This window comes from Peromyscus californicus, unplaced genomic scaffold (genome assembly GCF_007827085.1).
Source record: "Peromyscus californicus insignis strain IS unplaced genomic scaffold, ASM782708v3 Scaffold_22__1_contigs__length_63687245, whole genome shotgun sequence".
NCBI lineage: Eukaryota > Metazoa > Chordata > Mammalia > Rodentia > Cricetidae > Peromyscus > Peromyscus californicus.
The window spans coordinates 27,955,122-27,969,892 of NW_026294525.1; the positions used below are offsets into that span (position 1 = coordinate 27,955,122).

General features: G+C 43.1%; 1 protein-coding gene across 1 annotated transcript in view; it reads left to right on the forward strand.

Annotated features, from left to right (window-relative positions):
* Map3k5 (mitogen-activated protein kinase kinase kinase 5) overlaps nucleotides 1–14,771 on the forward strand; it is a 217,786-nt gene that overhangs the window by 86,314 nt on the left and 116,701 nt on the right. The window contains exons 4-7 of the mRNA XM_052751136.1: nucleotides 2,959–3,152; nucleotides 4,299–4,467; nucleotides 5,623–5,729; nucleotides 8,540–8,710. Of these exons, the coding sequence (XP_052607096.1) occupies nucleotides 2,959–3,152; nucleotides 4,299–4,467; nucleotides 5,623–5,729; nucleotides 8,540–8,710 (641 nt within the window). The remainder of the gene's footprint in view (nucleotides 1–2,958; nucleotides 3,153–4,298; nucleotides 4,468–5,622; nucleotides 5,730–8,539; nucleotides 8,711–14,771) is intronic.

Here is a 14,771-nt window from a genome sequence, read left to right on the forward strand (position 1 = left end):
GGCCATTATTATATCAAGGTCCACCAAAGGAGTTAGCATTTCCTAAGCTTGAAGGGTGGGAAGGATAAGAGGACCGCATACTTTGTGAGCAAGTTGTCCATTGATTTAGGTTCTGCTGTGATCCGGGCACCGGGTGTCCTTTGAAAGACTGATTTGTACGCACCTCGTTCAGCAGGTTTGAATGCTGTGGCCGTTTCCTTCCAGATGTTTCACTCCATTTCCACACACACACACTTATGTCCCTTCATGTGGTTCTTAAAGATTGAAAAGCAAGATCAGCACTACTAATTTTTTACAACAACAAAGATATAATTTATTAGAGTAAGACTAGGCTTTGGTGGCTTTCCTATGCTTTGGATAAGATCAAGGATAGGTTTTAGGTTTTGAGCATCAAGATTTCACACACACACACACACACACACACACACACACACACACACACACGGGGAAAAAAAGGCATCACGTTACACCCTTGTCTCTCTTTCCTGCTTTGGCAGTGACTTGAGTCAAAGGATTAAGTTGAGTGGCTTGTGCTCTGAGATCCTGGCAGCATCCTAGAAGACAGTTGCTTTTTCGGTCTTTCTGGTTGGACCCCCACCGTTGTGTGAAGGACACCTTGAATTGACTTAAAACCCAAGCCTCCACCTCTGGAAGTCCTTCTCATACCTTAACAGAGTCAGGCTCATTTCTGCCTCCCTGCTCACGTCCCGGTGCTTCAAAGCATAGCACGCTTCACAAATCATTAAATCTGGCCATAGAAGCATTTGTCACGTCTCACGCTTGCAGTGATCTGTCGCTTAGTTCGTGCAGGTTCCTGGGAAGGTGACATTGGGTGGAGAGCAGGTGTACCACCCTGTGAAGGTCATGTGAGAAGGTTAATCCCTCCCCCCCCCCCCCCCCCACTCAGCCTGGCAGCATCCACATGCTCTGCATTGAAAGCGTTTGGGCTAAAATCTTAGACATCCAACATCAGGAGCTGGATCTAAGGCTGTGTGTCACCATGCCTGGGAAATGGAGCCAGTAGCCTCTTCTTGTGTCAGTCATGTAAGCACTGAGGTTGTGGTGACAGTGGGGCCATGCTTGCCCTATTCCATGCAAGTACTAAGTTAATGTCCGCTCTTGCCAATTAGGGCAGAACGTAAGGGAACACATACTTTCCATGTACTCTTGAGGCTGGGATTCCCAGTGCTCTCTAGGAGCGATAATGGCATCTGTCTCATGTCCAGCCTACTGGTCAACCCTTTGTGTGCACTTTTCTCTATGGGGTTTCTCTTAGAGATACCTGACGTTTCATCCACCTATATCAAATGATACATGGTCTGTGTTTATATTCCCATCACACACCCCAATTCCCTTGTGGAAATTTTTTGCTTCCATTCCCAGTCTCTCGATCTGGGAAATACATACTCTTTCAAAGTGAGCATCCCATTCCAGCCCACTAAAATTTCAATCTCTTGAGTGTCTTCCTATAGTTGAGCTGGAGATTGGGTTCTGTGTGGGGTTTGTTACCCGAAGTTCCTCAGAGAGCTGCGTGCTCATCAGGGAGTCTGGACCTGCTCATCAGGGAGTCTGGACCTGCAGGCTGAAGTCTTGCTTTCTATTGAAGTAGCCATTCTTGGCAAGAAGCGCCATTGGATTCACCTCTGGCTCCTTCTGCTCCTTCCTGTGTATATGGGACTGCTTCCCTGAGCCAGCCGATCCTTCCTTTAGGTGCTGAGCTCATACTACTATTTCTCCAATGCTGCTGCTCTGGTCTGGTTGGCCACACAGCTTTCTCCCTCCTTCCCTTAAATCTTGGCTCTTGCTTTTTCCATCCATCCTGTTGTCTACCCAGAATGCCAGAGTGCACAGCACAGCCACTGGTGTTGTCTTTCCTGCCCTGGATCCTCTGTTGATTCCCGCTGCTCAGAATCCTAGTTTAAAATCTTTAGCTTGCCCCTGGTCCCTTCTTCCTTAGGCCCTAAACCACAGTGAGATTTGCTTACCAAGGATCGTACAGTGCAGTTCCCTTTATCATTTTCCCATCAGTGTTTTTGTTGGCACGAGTATCCCCTCACTTGGCATAATCTGGAAACTGCTGGGTCAGTCAACCCAGGTCTCAGTGGCTGAAGGAAGAAGGCACAGGCCGAAGCTAGCAAAGGGCAGGATGTGCAGGGGTCAGGCTCCTGTGGACAGTGGTGAAGGCCTCACCTTCCTCACAGGCCCTCTGGTGGGGGGGCTTCATGCAGCTGTAGGAACTCACGGGGCGTAGGAGTTAAAGACTGGCTGGGAGCTGGTTAGAGAGGGTGGCGGCTGGCCAGTGTGGAGGTGAGAGCAGGCCAGGGAAGCCAGTGAAAAGCAATTCCAGAGACTCAGCCGGGTGGAAGGGGCATGGACCTCAGCATTAGCAGAGAAGAGGGGGACAGGCAAATGCGAGATTCGTTGTAGAGGGGGACTAGCTAGGGCTGTGACAGTCTCGGGTCTCGGTGAGCGGGAGATAGGGCAGTATGGACCTGGAGGGAAGCCGCTGTATGCTGGCCTTGCTCCCTGCTCTGCCTCCCCAGGGAAGCCTGTTAACCATGGCTCTCGGTGTTTTGCCCTCCTTGTGTTGTGTCTGACTGAGTTTCCGATTCCCTGAAGGATGGAAGTTGTGCTTAAGTTACTCTTGTTTTAGCATGTATCCTGGTGGCTGTGTGTGACGGTACATACATATTTAATGGCTGCTAAGAGATACTTCATCATGTGTAAATCTTAATGATACTGAAGTGAGCAATTAAGGAAATTGGAAAAATTCTATTTTAATGGGTCATAAATAAGAAATGAATCTTTTCTGTTTCCCATGTCTCTCAGAATTGTTATTTAAAATAATAATTTTAGTCACTGCAGTAGGCCCTGGCCTTTTTTATTTTTATTTTTTGGGGGGTCAGTGTGGTGTCCCTAGACAAGCTCCCCATTGCCCGGTGCCCCCTGTCTCCACAGATGTGCACTGGGAACTACACCTTCGTCCCTTACATGGTGACGCCACATAACAAGGTCTACTGCTGTGACAGCAGCTTCATGAAGGGCTTGACGGAGCTCATGCAGCCCAACTTTGAGCTGTTGCTGGGGCCCATCTGCTTACCCCTGGTGGACCGCTTCGTTCAGCTTCTGAAGGTGGCGCAAGCGAGCTCCAGGTAACACCGTGCACCCACACCGGGTGATGGCCGTGTGGTGCTCTTCTGCTTTGTTAATTGTGAATCTTGTCACATGGTCCTAGTTAAGAGCCAGGAAACAATGTCTGGGGTCCCCTGAGTGGAGGATTAAAAAGAGTACGTGTGGTTTTAGTTCGTAAGTTCAACCTCATTCACTTGGTTTATGAACAACTCGGCCCCCAATCTATTAATTGTGTCATAGTAATGACAAAAGTGTGTGTGTGTATGTGTGTATATATATATATAAAATTTCATAACAGAGAGAGAGAGAGAGAGAGAGAGAGAGAGAGAGAGAGAGAGAGAGAGAGAGAGAGAGGTCTGTTATTGCTACAACAGAATAAATGTCCAGGGACTTTCAGTATAAAGGGGCCAGAACTCTGCAAAACTTGCTGAGAACATAGTTTAGTTAAGAATAATCTTTGGGCCAGTGAGGTAGCTGGGCAACTACTTTGCTGCCAATCCTGACAACCTGAGTTCAGTCCCCGGAACTCACATGCTGGAAGGAAAAGAGGGACCCTTATAAAGTTGTCCTCTGTCTGCCACACTTGTAACATGGCAGTCACAGAAGCACACATACATGCAATATGTAAAATAATTTTCTCAAGACAATATGGCTCTTTCTGGCCTGGAACTTCGTATGTAGTCTCAAACTCATGTGCCACCATGCCTAGTAAATGGAAATTTAAAAGGAGAAGGAGAAGGAGGAGGAGGAGGAGGAGGAGGAGGAGGAGGAGGGAGGAGGGAGGGAGGGAGGAGGGAGGAGGAAGAAGGAAGAAGAATTAGTTGTTTCTGTTAGTGGATAATGATACTGAGCCAGAAAGTTAAGGTTGTATTATATTCAGATCATAGGCATATCTAATTTATTTGAGATAATTTTCATGCAAAATAGCAAGATGAAAAATAGAGTTTGGACAGTTTTTGAAATATGGCAGAAATCAGAAAGAAATACATGGCCTCCCACCTCCCAAATTTCTTAATAATGCCAAATATGTGAGATGTTCCTTCAGTGCATCTTAATGAGCTAAAAACTACTCGTGGACAGATATCATATATTTCCTGATAAAACTACTGTTTTTCACTGAATTGTTTTCTAGAGTTAACTCTTTGAAATGTATGGTTTTCCACCAGTCAGTATTTCCGGGAATCTATACTCAATGATATCAGGAAAGCTCGGAATCTATTTACTGGTAAAGAATTGGCAGCGGAATTGGCAAGGATTCGGCAGCGAGTGGACAATATTGAAGTTTTGACAGCAGACATTGTCATCAACCTGTTGCTTTCCTACCGAGACATCCAGGTGAGAATGACGCTCAAGGTGTCTCTCGGGTAGCATACTGGGGGAGGAAGGGATGCTGGTGTTGAGTTTCAGGCAGCTAATAAGTAATCCATGTTGCTGCATGGACCTGATTGATAACCTTCCACCCCGTGATTTCATGATGAATGGAAGAGACTCACACATGGTAGCTATCAGGGATTATGACATACGCATATTTACTCTTCCTCAAAATTGCTCACATACCCAGCTCTTGGAGGCCCAGTTCTCTGCTGTGAAACTTGGGCACACCTGTCAGTCAGCCGATGAGAGCTTTGTTTTGGCAAACAGCAGAAATTCTTAGTGCTTTCTGAATATATATTTTACTTCCTGAAATTATGCTACTGACATCGATCATGCCAGGAGCAAGAAATATGCAACTGGGCTAGAGAGATGGCTCAGAGGTTAAGAGCACCGACTATTCTACCAGAGGTCCTGAGTTCAATTCCCAGCACCCACATGGTGGCTCACAACCATCTGTAATGAGATCTGGCACCCTCTTCTATGTACATAATAAATACATAAATCTTAAAAAAATATGCAATTGATTCATTGTAAAATAGTAGTAAAGCCTGTCACATGACACACTGACATACTGTATCATTTCTACTGATATGTCTTAGGTTTTTTTAAGTTCTGGAAAGTAGAAGAATATCTCCCAGGGAAGGATGTGGTCTTAGGGTTGTAGTATGAAATGCAGGTAACTCCGTATCCAGACATTTGGCCCCATGTAAAACTTCACCCAGGAGAGACGCTCAGTACTTGGAGAACTGAGCCCATGGCTAGAGGAACTCACTCATATAAGATGAAATCATTTTTCTACTTTCGACAGAAGCCCAATCAGTTGCTCCCTGTCCCTGTGCACCAGGAGCCTGGCTGTGTGAAAAGAGCCAGTCATGTTCCTGTGGTTTGTTCTGTTTCTTTGGGTTCTGTCAAATACCAGACCTGGATCTGTCGTGCTTACATCCGTGTAACAGGAACCTCTTAGGAGAGACACAGCAGTTGCTTCTTGGGTTTTCAAAGGTCTCAACAGATTCTAACTTTGCGTTTAATCCCTTTCTCAGCTTCAGGTGCCTGGCTGTTTGGTTGTTGGATGTTTCTCCTAGTGGTATAATTCTGTGCTGTTCTTTTTGTTGAAAGGACTACGATTCCATTGTGAAGCTGGTAGAGACTCTAGAGAAACTGCCCACCTTCGATCTGGCCTCGCATCACCACGTGAAGTTTCATTACGCGTTTGCACTGAACAGGTAAGAGAGTCCCTTCCGGGATGCACCGACATGATGGTTTTGCTCTTTACAGAGTCCCAAAACTTCCCAGCTGCTCCCAGCTAGAATGGCGTATTGTTTCTACCTTAGCCATGTGGAATACTAAAAGCATACCTTCTGATTTCTTTCTGGTTTTTGTTTGTGTTTGGGGGACAAGGTCTCACTGTGTATCTCGGGGTGGCCTTGAACTCTTCGATCCTCGCACTTGCATCTTTTGAGTGCTTGTATTGCCAGCCTATAAAGCCCATACCTGCCCCCACTCCGTGTGTGTGTGTGTGTGTGTGTGTGTGTGTGTGTGTGTCTGTGTCTGTGTCTGTGTCTGTGTGTCTGTCTTTTTTTCTCTATTAGTAAAAACCTTTTGTACTATTTGTAGATCTAAATTTTTACAATTATTTTTTCTCTGACAGAGTTTGTGTTTGCTATTTATATTTTCATAACATTCGATATCTTATCAATATGGCACTACTTTTAAGCAAGTATATTTGTTCTTGGGTATTTGTTGGAAATTGGTTCTAAAACCTTTTAAAGGTACCCAAATCCAAAGGTTGTTCACGTTCTTACGTAATGGTGTGGTATTTCATGTAACATATACACATTCTCTGTATATTTAAAGCCATATCTAGGTAACTGTGATATCCAACACAATATGATGCTATGTAGATGGTTGTTATGTTGAACTATTCAGGGGAAAAAATTCTATGCATATTCAATATAGACATTTCCCCACATATTTTCAGTGAACGTTTGATTGAACCCACCTGAGACCTTACAAACATGTAGGACTCCCTCAATATCACATGGTCCTTCACACAATGACTAGCTGAAGTGTGTGGATAGTTATGAGGAAGTTAATGGTGTCCTCAGTCAGAGACCATTTTCCCCAGGACTGCTGTGAACACGATTAGTGATGACCGAAACTCGGCCGGTGACATTTGAAATTCAGTGCCCACACGCCTGTCTGAGTCACCATTGACAGAGCTTCTCCGTGTCCTGCTTTGCCTTTGTCTATGTCATCGCACACCTCAGGTCGGATTCCCAGCGAAAGTCATCGAGGAGGGTCATCTGTGCGCTGACCATGGATGGAGCTAGGGTCCTGAGTGGTCCAAAAATGACCGAGCTGTGCTACACTCCTCTTTCCTGGCGACAGGGGTGACTGTACATGTTGCTGCCGAAGAAAATGATGTGAAACAAAATAAAAGAACGGGAGATCTAATTTATATAGCACTCACTGTGTGCCATATACGCCTTGAGTTCCCTCATTTTACAGCTGAGCCCACTGGAATTGAGTTAATTGTCCCTGATGGCTCCCAGTGGACACATGCTGTTCTCTAGAAAGCCAGCATGATGCTCAGCCAGAACGTCTATGGTTCCTTCTTTGCCCAGCTGGAGAACTTGCCAACGTTACCAGCAAGTGTAGAATGAAAGCCCTTTTTATCTCCCATTTGTTACACACCCTTTATATCCAAAGATGACACCTCCAGGGCTTACCTGCTCAGTTTTCAAACACATCCCTTTTTTATTTTTATTGTTTTTAAGTAAAATGTATTTTGAAACCAAGTGAGAAAATTCTATGGATGCCTTAGAATTTTACTTTGTGCGTTTTGTCTCTCTTTCCAAAAGTAGCATACAATGGAATGAAAAGTGTATTTGTATAAAGCAATATTCTAAATTCAAGATGTTTAGTACAGAAGGTGACGAGGGGTTTTATGAGCAAAAGATCTGAAATAGTAGTTGAGAATATGAGAATACATGTGACTTTTAAAATAATAATTTTATTTGAAATGTATCTGTATACCATGTAACTTATTCATTTAAAATGTCATATATCTTTGATTTTATCATATTAATTGAGTTATATAACTGTCATTCTACAAATTATGGAATTTTTTTCACCCTATAAAGAAACCTGCCCAGTGACAGTCACCACACCTCTCCCACACCCCAGATCCTCCTGCGCCTGGCAACCACTAATCCCCTTCTATCTCTGTTGATTGCTATTTTAAATATTTCATACGAGTGCAATCATATTGTTGGTGGCCTTTTGTGACTTATTTTTTCACTTAGCATAATTATTTTCATCACTGAAGAAATGTAAAGTATGGTTTTGAGAATTATCTACACCTATTACTTAAAAATGAACTACATGGAGCTCAAGGCTGGTCTCCATAACTCAGTGAGTTCCTGCCTCAAAATTAAAAAAAAAAAAACATATAAAAAAGACTAGGGACATAGCTCGGTGGTAGAGCGCTTGTCTAGCATGCCTGAGGCTTCATATTCAAGTCCAGTACCATGCAAACTACATAAAGCAACTTCTTTAGATGCTCACCACATACAGAAACCAGTCAACTATTGGATGGATTTGAATTTTGGTATTATCTGTGGATTAGTTTGCTCATTGTTTTGGAAGAAAAGCCTTTGAAAAATGTACAGAGTTTCTCATTATTTGAAGTAGTTGATTATGCTCCATTCAAGGTCACAGAGTTCGTACTTTACTATTCCACCAACTTGAGCCTGCTCATAGGCATCAGGGAGATTAGGACTCTAGATGGGTAGGTACAAGTCCATCATATTGATCAGAAAAGCAACTCACAAGAGATCCTTGATAGACCCAGTAGACATGCATTAGGATAAGACAGCTTGAGGCAAAGTTCATAGAGGAACCTCAGAATCGAATTGTTTTTATTCTGCCGAACTTTACTGATGCGAATCAATAGATAAAATAGAATTTTTAAAAGGCGATTGGTCTATAATTGCTTTTGTGATCTCTATGGAAACAATGTTCTCTACTTTAGGAGAAATCTCCCTGGAGACAGAGCAAAAGCCCTTGACATCATGATCCCCATGGTTCAAAGTGAAGGACAAGTTGCTTCAGATATGTATTGCCTCGTTGGCCGAATCTACAAAGACATGTTTTTGGATTCCAATTTCACCGACACGGAAAGCAGGGACCATGGAGCATCTTGGTAAGACTGGTGGATGGGAATTACCTGCTCACCCCCAGAGTCCGTGGTACATAAAACTGCATGCAGATGAGAGCGGGAGAACATTTTCTTTCTGTTCTTTTGATTGTGTATTTTGAGCTAAATTTCGATTTTCTAACTTTAGTGCACAATTTTATGAAATTCATTTAACATGGAAGGGTGAGTTTGCCTAAATTAGATGGGAAAAGTAAAGGATATTAATTTGATTTGAAATGTATACCATGAAAAGCAAAATATAATTTTGTGAGAAAAATATAGAAAAACATCCAGAGATTTGAAGGAGCAGATAAAGCATACAGGTTTGTGGATAAGCAAGCTTAATATTTTAAAGGTTTTAATTGTTCCAGCAGGGTTTATCGTGTGATTTGATTTCTAGAGTTTACTTGAAAGAAAAAGGGCCAAGAATAGGCAAAGCAATTTTGGAGAACAGATGGATGGACTTGCACTACCAGACAATAAAGCTCACTATAAAACTAAAATAATGAGATTGTAGTACGGCTGTAGCCCGGGCAAGGGAAACACTGGAGCAGAGTGGTTTATATGCACGAGACTAGGTTTATGACAGGGTGTACGAAGCTAATGAACCAGAGGAGGGAATGGCACTTCATTAGTGGTGCTAGGAAATGCATTTATCTCTCCAGAAAAGCAAATGAAGTTCGCTCTCTATTTTATTTTCTAATTTTTTTCTGGTGGTAGGTAGGGTTCAAACCCAGGGCCTTACTTATGCTAGGCAAGCCTAAGCCACAGCCCAGCCCAGGACCTCTTTCTTAAGCTCTGTGCATAAAACTTTAATTCTAAGTGAATTGCAAAAATTTAATTCTAAGTGAGTCAAAAGATCCAAACACACACACACACACACAAAAAATGTGTTAAGGAAAACACTTTTAGTATAAGATCTATAAATTATGTTTATGGGTTTGGGTTAGGAATGAATTTCTTAAACAAGGCTTTAAAATGCTAAATAAACAAGCAAGCGAACCCAAACAAAAGCAGAGAAGCAAAGATTCTGAAGAATGGGCCTTGTTGAAATGTGCGGCTGCTCCCTTAGGGTTCTGGCTTTGGGGAGGGACCAACTGGCTTCTGTTGTGCTGATCTTCCTGCCAATGACAGTTATAACTGTTGGGAAAAGTTAGAAAGCAGTGAAGAGTGACCAGAGGACCAGAACCTGGAGAGCTCCATGAGCTGAATCTTCCCCCAGAGCCCTCTCTGGACTGTAGTGCAGGGGACCATTGGAGCTCAAATAGAAAATCAAAGTCTTAAGTGGCCAGAGTTCCTAGAAGTAACCCCTGAGTAATGAGCATGCCACAGAGGGAGGAGACCCAGAATCTGTATGTGCGCTCCTTCTTGGCTGACCCCTGAGTATGTGTGCAGAGTGAAACGAAAGGAACCTCCGAGGAAAGTGGCAGCCTAAGGCCCTAGAGATGCACGAAGTTTCAGCAGCTGCCCACCGCAGAGGAGACAGGATTTTGAGTTTGAAGTCACTGGGTTAGGGGATCTCACACTTTCAACTGAACTCTAAAAGGCCAAGCTTTAGCATGAAGGGAGTTCATGAAGTTAAGACCATCACAGAGTGGTGCTAATCAAACTACAGCCCAGCCTCCATATGCTAAGAAACATCACCAATGCTTTATTTGCCTCTTGCAACCTCTGGTGGTTTGAATGAGAGTGGCCCCCATAAGCTCCCTATTTGAGAAGGACCAGAAGGATTAGGAGGTGTGGCCTTGTTAGAGTAGATGTGGCCTTGGAGGAGGAAGTGTGTCACTGAGGGCCTGCTTTGAAGTTTGCAAAGCCCACACCAGGCTTTGCTAGATCTCTCTCTCTCTCTCTCTCTCTCTCTCTCTCTCTCTCTCTCTCTCTCTCTCTCTCTCTCTCTCACACACACACACACACACACACACACACACACACACATTCTCTCCCTCTCTCTCTCCCCTTCTCTGTCTCCCCCCCCCTCTCTCTCCTTCTCCCTTCCCCTCCCCCTCTTATCCCCCCTCCTCTTACTCTTTCTCTCTGCCTACTGTCTAGGAATCAGTATATAAACCTCTCAGCTGTTACTCCGGTGTTATGCCTCTTTGCTTCCTGCCATAATGATCATGGACTAAATCTCTAAAATTGTCAGCAAGCCCCCAATTAAGCGCTTTCTTTTATAAGATTTGCCTTGGCCATGGTGTCTCTTCACAGCACTAGAACAGTAACTAAGTCAGAAGTTGGTACCAGGGACCAACTTGTATTGCTGTGACAAGCCTGACCACCCTGTTGCTGGAGGAATGTGGATTTGGGCCTTGGGACTGGAAAAGTGTTGAATGCTCTAAGTGGGACTTCATGGGCCATCCTAGTAGGAACATGGGAGACAGTAGTGCTGAGGGAGATTTGGACTATGCAGACCCAGCTCAAGAGGTTTCTCAGGGGATGAATATTAGCAGCTAGCCTAGAGACTATTCTTGTGATATTTTGGCAAAGAGTGTGGTTGCTTTTTGCCCTTGTTCTACAAATATGCCTGAGACCAAATTCAAGAATTTTGGATTAATGTCACTGGCAGAGGGGATATCAAGACAGCCGAGTATTGACTGTGTCTGCAACCTGTGAAAGGAAACAGTCTGAGGGGATTTCCTAGTCTTCAACAATGGAAGGCTTATGCAAACGTTTTCAAGGAGTAGGGCTGGTTCCAGCTCTAGCAAGCAGAAGAACTTGGCAGCTTTGCCCATGTGATTTGGGCTTTAGAGTCGAGGAGGTTACAGGAGTAAAGGGTTGTGGACTTCCTCCACCGGTTTTGAGGAAAGTCACTGAGGCCAGATGTGTGTCCGGGGAGTCCCTGCATGGATGTCTGGAGAGGCTGTTAATGTGACACCGTGAAGGGTAAAGCCTGATTGCACTGGGGATCCCAAGGTGTTGGAGATGCCAGAGTCCTGGGCTACCTGCCAAGGTATCTGCTGGCAGGGTGTGGAACCATCCCCAAAGAGAGAAATGTGTTGCAGTCAAAAAAGTTGGAAGGAGCTTGGGAGAGCCATCTAACACAGAATTTGGAGTTTACCCTGCTGGGTTTCATCTTGCTTTGGTGCAATATTTCCTCTTTGCTCCCTTTACTCTTTTTGTTTTTTTGTTTTGTTTTGTTTTGTTTTGTTTTTGTTGTTGTTTTTTGAGACAGGGTTTCTCTGTGTAGTTTTGGTGCCTGTCCTGGATCTTGCTCTGTAGACCAGGCTGGCCTCGAACTCACAGAGATCCGCCTGGCTCTGCCTCCCGAGTGCTGGGATTAAAGGCATGCACCACCACCGCCCGGCCATTTACTCCCTTTTGTAATGGTAATGTATGTTCTGTGCCATTGTGTGTTAGAAGGATGTGATCTGCTTTTTGATTTTGATTTTATAGTGGGTTAAGAGATTGCCTTGAGTCTCAGAAGAGACTTTGGTCTTTTGAACAGTGTGGATACTATGAAAGACTATGGGGACTTTTAAAGTTATACTAAATGGCTTTTGTATTATGATATATGGCTACAAGCCTATAGGGCCAACAAGTGGAATATGGTGATTAGAGTGATAATATCCCCTGCAGACTCATATATTTAAATGCTTAGTCACCAGGGATGGAAATATTTGAGGAAGATTAGAAGGATTGGGTATGGCCTTGTTGGAGGAAGTCTGTCACTAGGAGTGGGTTTTGAGGTTTTAATAGCGCATGCTAGGCCCAGTCTGCCCTACCCCCAGCTGCCCTGCCTGCTGTCTATGGATCAGCATGTAAAGCTCTCAGCCATTGCTCCAGCACCATGCCTGTCTGCTTCCCATCATGATGATAATGTACCAACCTATAAAGAAGCCCCGATTAAATGATTTCCTTTTATAAGAGTTGCCTTGGTCACGATGTCTCTTCGCAGCAATAGAACAGTGACTGAGACATAATCAAACTCTTAAGAAAAGAGAGAATCCAGACTCAGCAACATATCCATTTTTACAACATATCTATCATTCCGTGAAAAGTTACTGAAGATGTGAAGAAGTAGAAAAGTATGACCCATAATCAAGAGCAAAGCCAAGCATAGAAACACATCCATGGGGTTGGTCATGGTGATGGATGCATGCCTGAAATCCCAACACTCAGGAGGCAGAGACAGCAGGATCAGGAATTCAATCTAAGTCTTAGCTACACAGTGAGTTTGGGACCTGCCTAGGCTTACATGAGACCCCATCTCAGATGAAGGAAGGATGGAAAGGAGAGAGGGAGGAAGGGAGAGAGGGAGAAAGGAAGGTAAGAAAGAACCAACTTATGGGCAAGACAAATTTTGGAACTGTGAGAAGACAAGGACATAAAAACAATGATAAAATGTTAAAGAATATACTTGAAAAGATGACTACAATGAACAGTAATATGATAAATTATAGGATGGAAAGATGTGAAAAGGAAAAAAAACAAAGATTCTAGAGCTGAAAAATACCATATTAAAAGTTAAATATCATAGGTTAGGACAAATAGCACATAGGTCAGATATAATGTAGGAAAAGTCAATAACCTTGAGAATAGGTTATTCAAAATTGGCTTGGAGCAGAGGGAAGAAAAAGATTGAGAAAGAAATTAATAGTCTCAATGACCCATGGAGAGCCTCGCTGCATCTAACACAACTTTTAATTTGAAGTTCAAGAGGGGAAAAGATTGGAAGCATTAATGGCTGACAGCTACTCCAGTTTGAGTAAATGGATGCACCCTCACCCCACAAGTTTAGACAGCCCAGCAAGACACTCGCCGACTAAACAAAGGGAAGCCTCTATTGGTACATCATAGTAAAACTGTTAAAAATCAGAAATGCAAGAAAATGTCCTAAGAGTAGACTAATAGAAGCTACATTCTCTAAAGGAGAGGGCATAGTTCTCATTAAGGAAGCCCGAACACAGTGGAATGGCATTGAAAAGTGCTGGAAGAAAGGAAAGGTCAACAGAGGATACATGCCCAATGATGGTTCCCTCAAACATGAAGGTAAAATGAAGGTTGTTCTGGGCAAATAAATTTCGATGTCTTTTGTTGACAGCCAATCTTCATTAGAAGAATGTTACAGGGAATTCTTTTGCATGAAGGGAAACTTGGATATGTAGGAAGGAATATAGAGCCCTGAAAATGATAAATATATGAATAAATGTAAAAGGTACCAACAAGCCGGGCGGTGGTGGCGCACGCCTTTAATCCCAGCACTCGGGAGGCAGAGCCAGGCGGATCTCTGTGAGTTCGAGGCCAGCCTGGTCTCCAAAGCGAGTTCCAGGAAAGGTGCAAAGCTACACAGAGAAACCCTGTCTCGAAAAACCAAAAAAAAAAGGTACCAACAAAGTGAAGAAAATAAGTCTGAGATATGCAATGCATATGATCCATATAGGACTGTATTCAATATATATGGCCTGGCCTAAAATTACTTAAGAAAAAAATTTAAGTGAGCATAAGATATAAATAGATCATTTGTAAGAGAGAAATTACAAATGTCCAACAAATATTTTAAACATATAAAAATAAAGGCCTTTTATAGCCAAAATGATGGCATACAAATTTATACTATTCAAATTTTCCAAATTTTATTATCTGACAATATCAATTTTTGGCAAGGATGATAAAGAAATGTGAGCACCAATCACATGCTGGGTGGTTATTCAGTTTTATAACCACCTGGAGATGTTGACATTACCCAGAGAAGTTAACAACTTGTTGACTCTAGATACAGCAGATGAATATATTTAGAGAATGTTGTGGCATAGAAAGTCTTTTTAAAAGATGAACAGAGACAGGAGGATGTGTAGCTCAGTGGTAGTATGCTTAAATGAGGCCCTGAGTTCTAGTACTAATATACGCATATATACGTATGTGTGTGTGTGTATGTGTGTGTGTGTGTGTGTGTTTAACCAAAATAAGCAAGTGGCAATTTTTTGTGTGTTATTTATTGGAGTTTTTAATGTTATTGAAATATAGAGTTATAGATATATGGATGGGTATCATAATCTCCAAGTCCCGTATAATGGATACCAATAGAGAGGGAGAAGTTGAATGAGATCTGGGAGTGATTCACATGCAATTT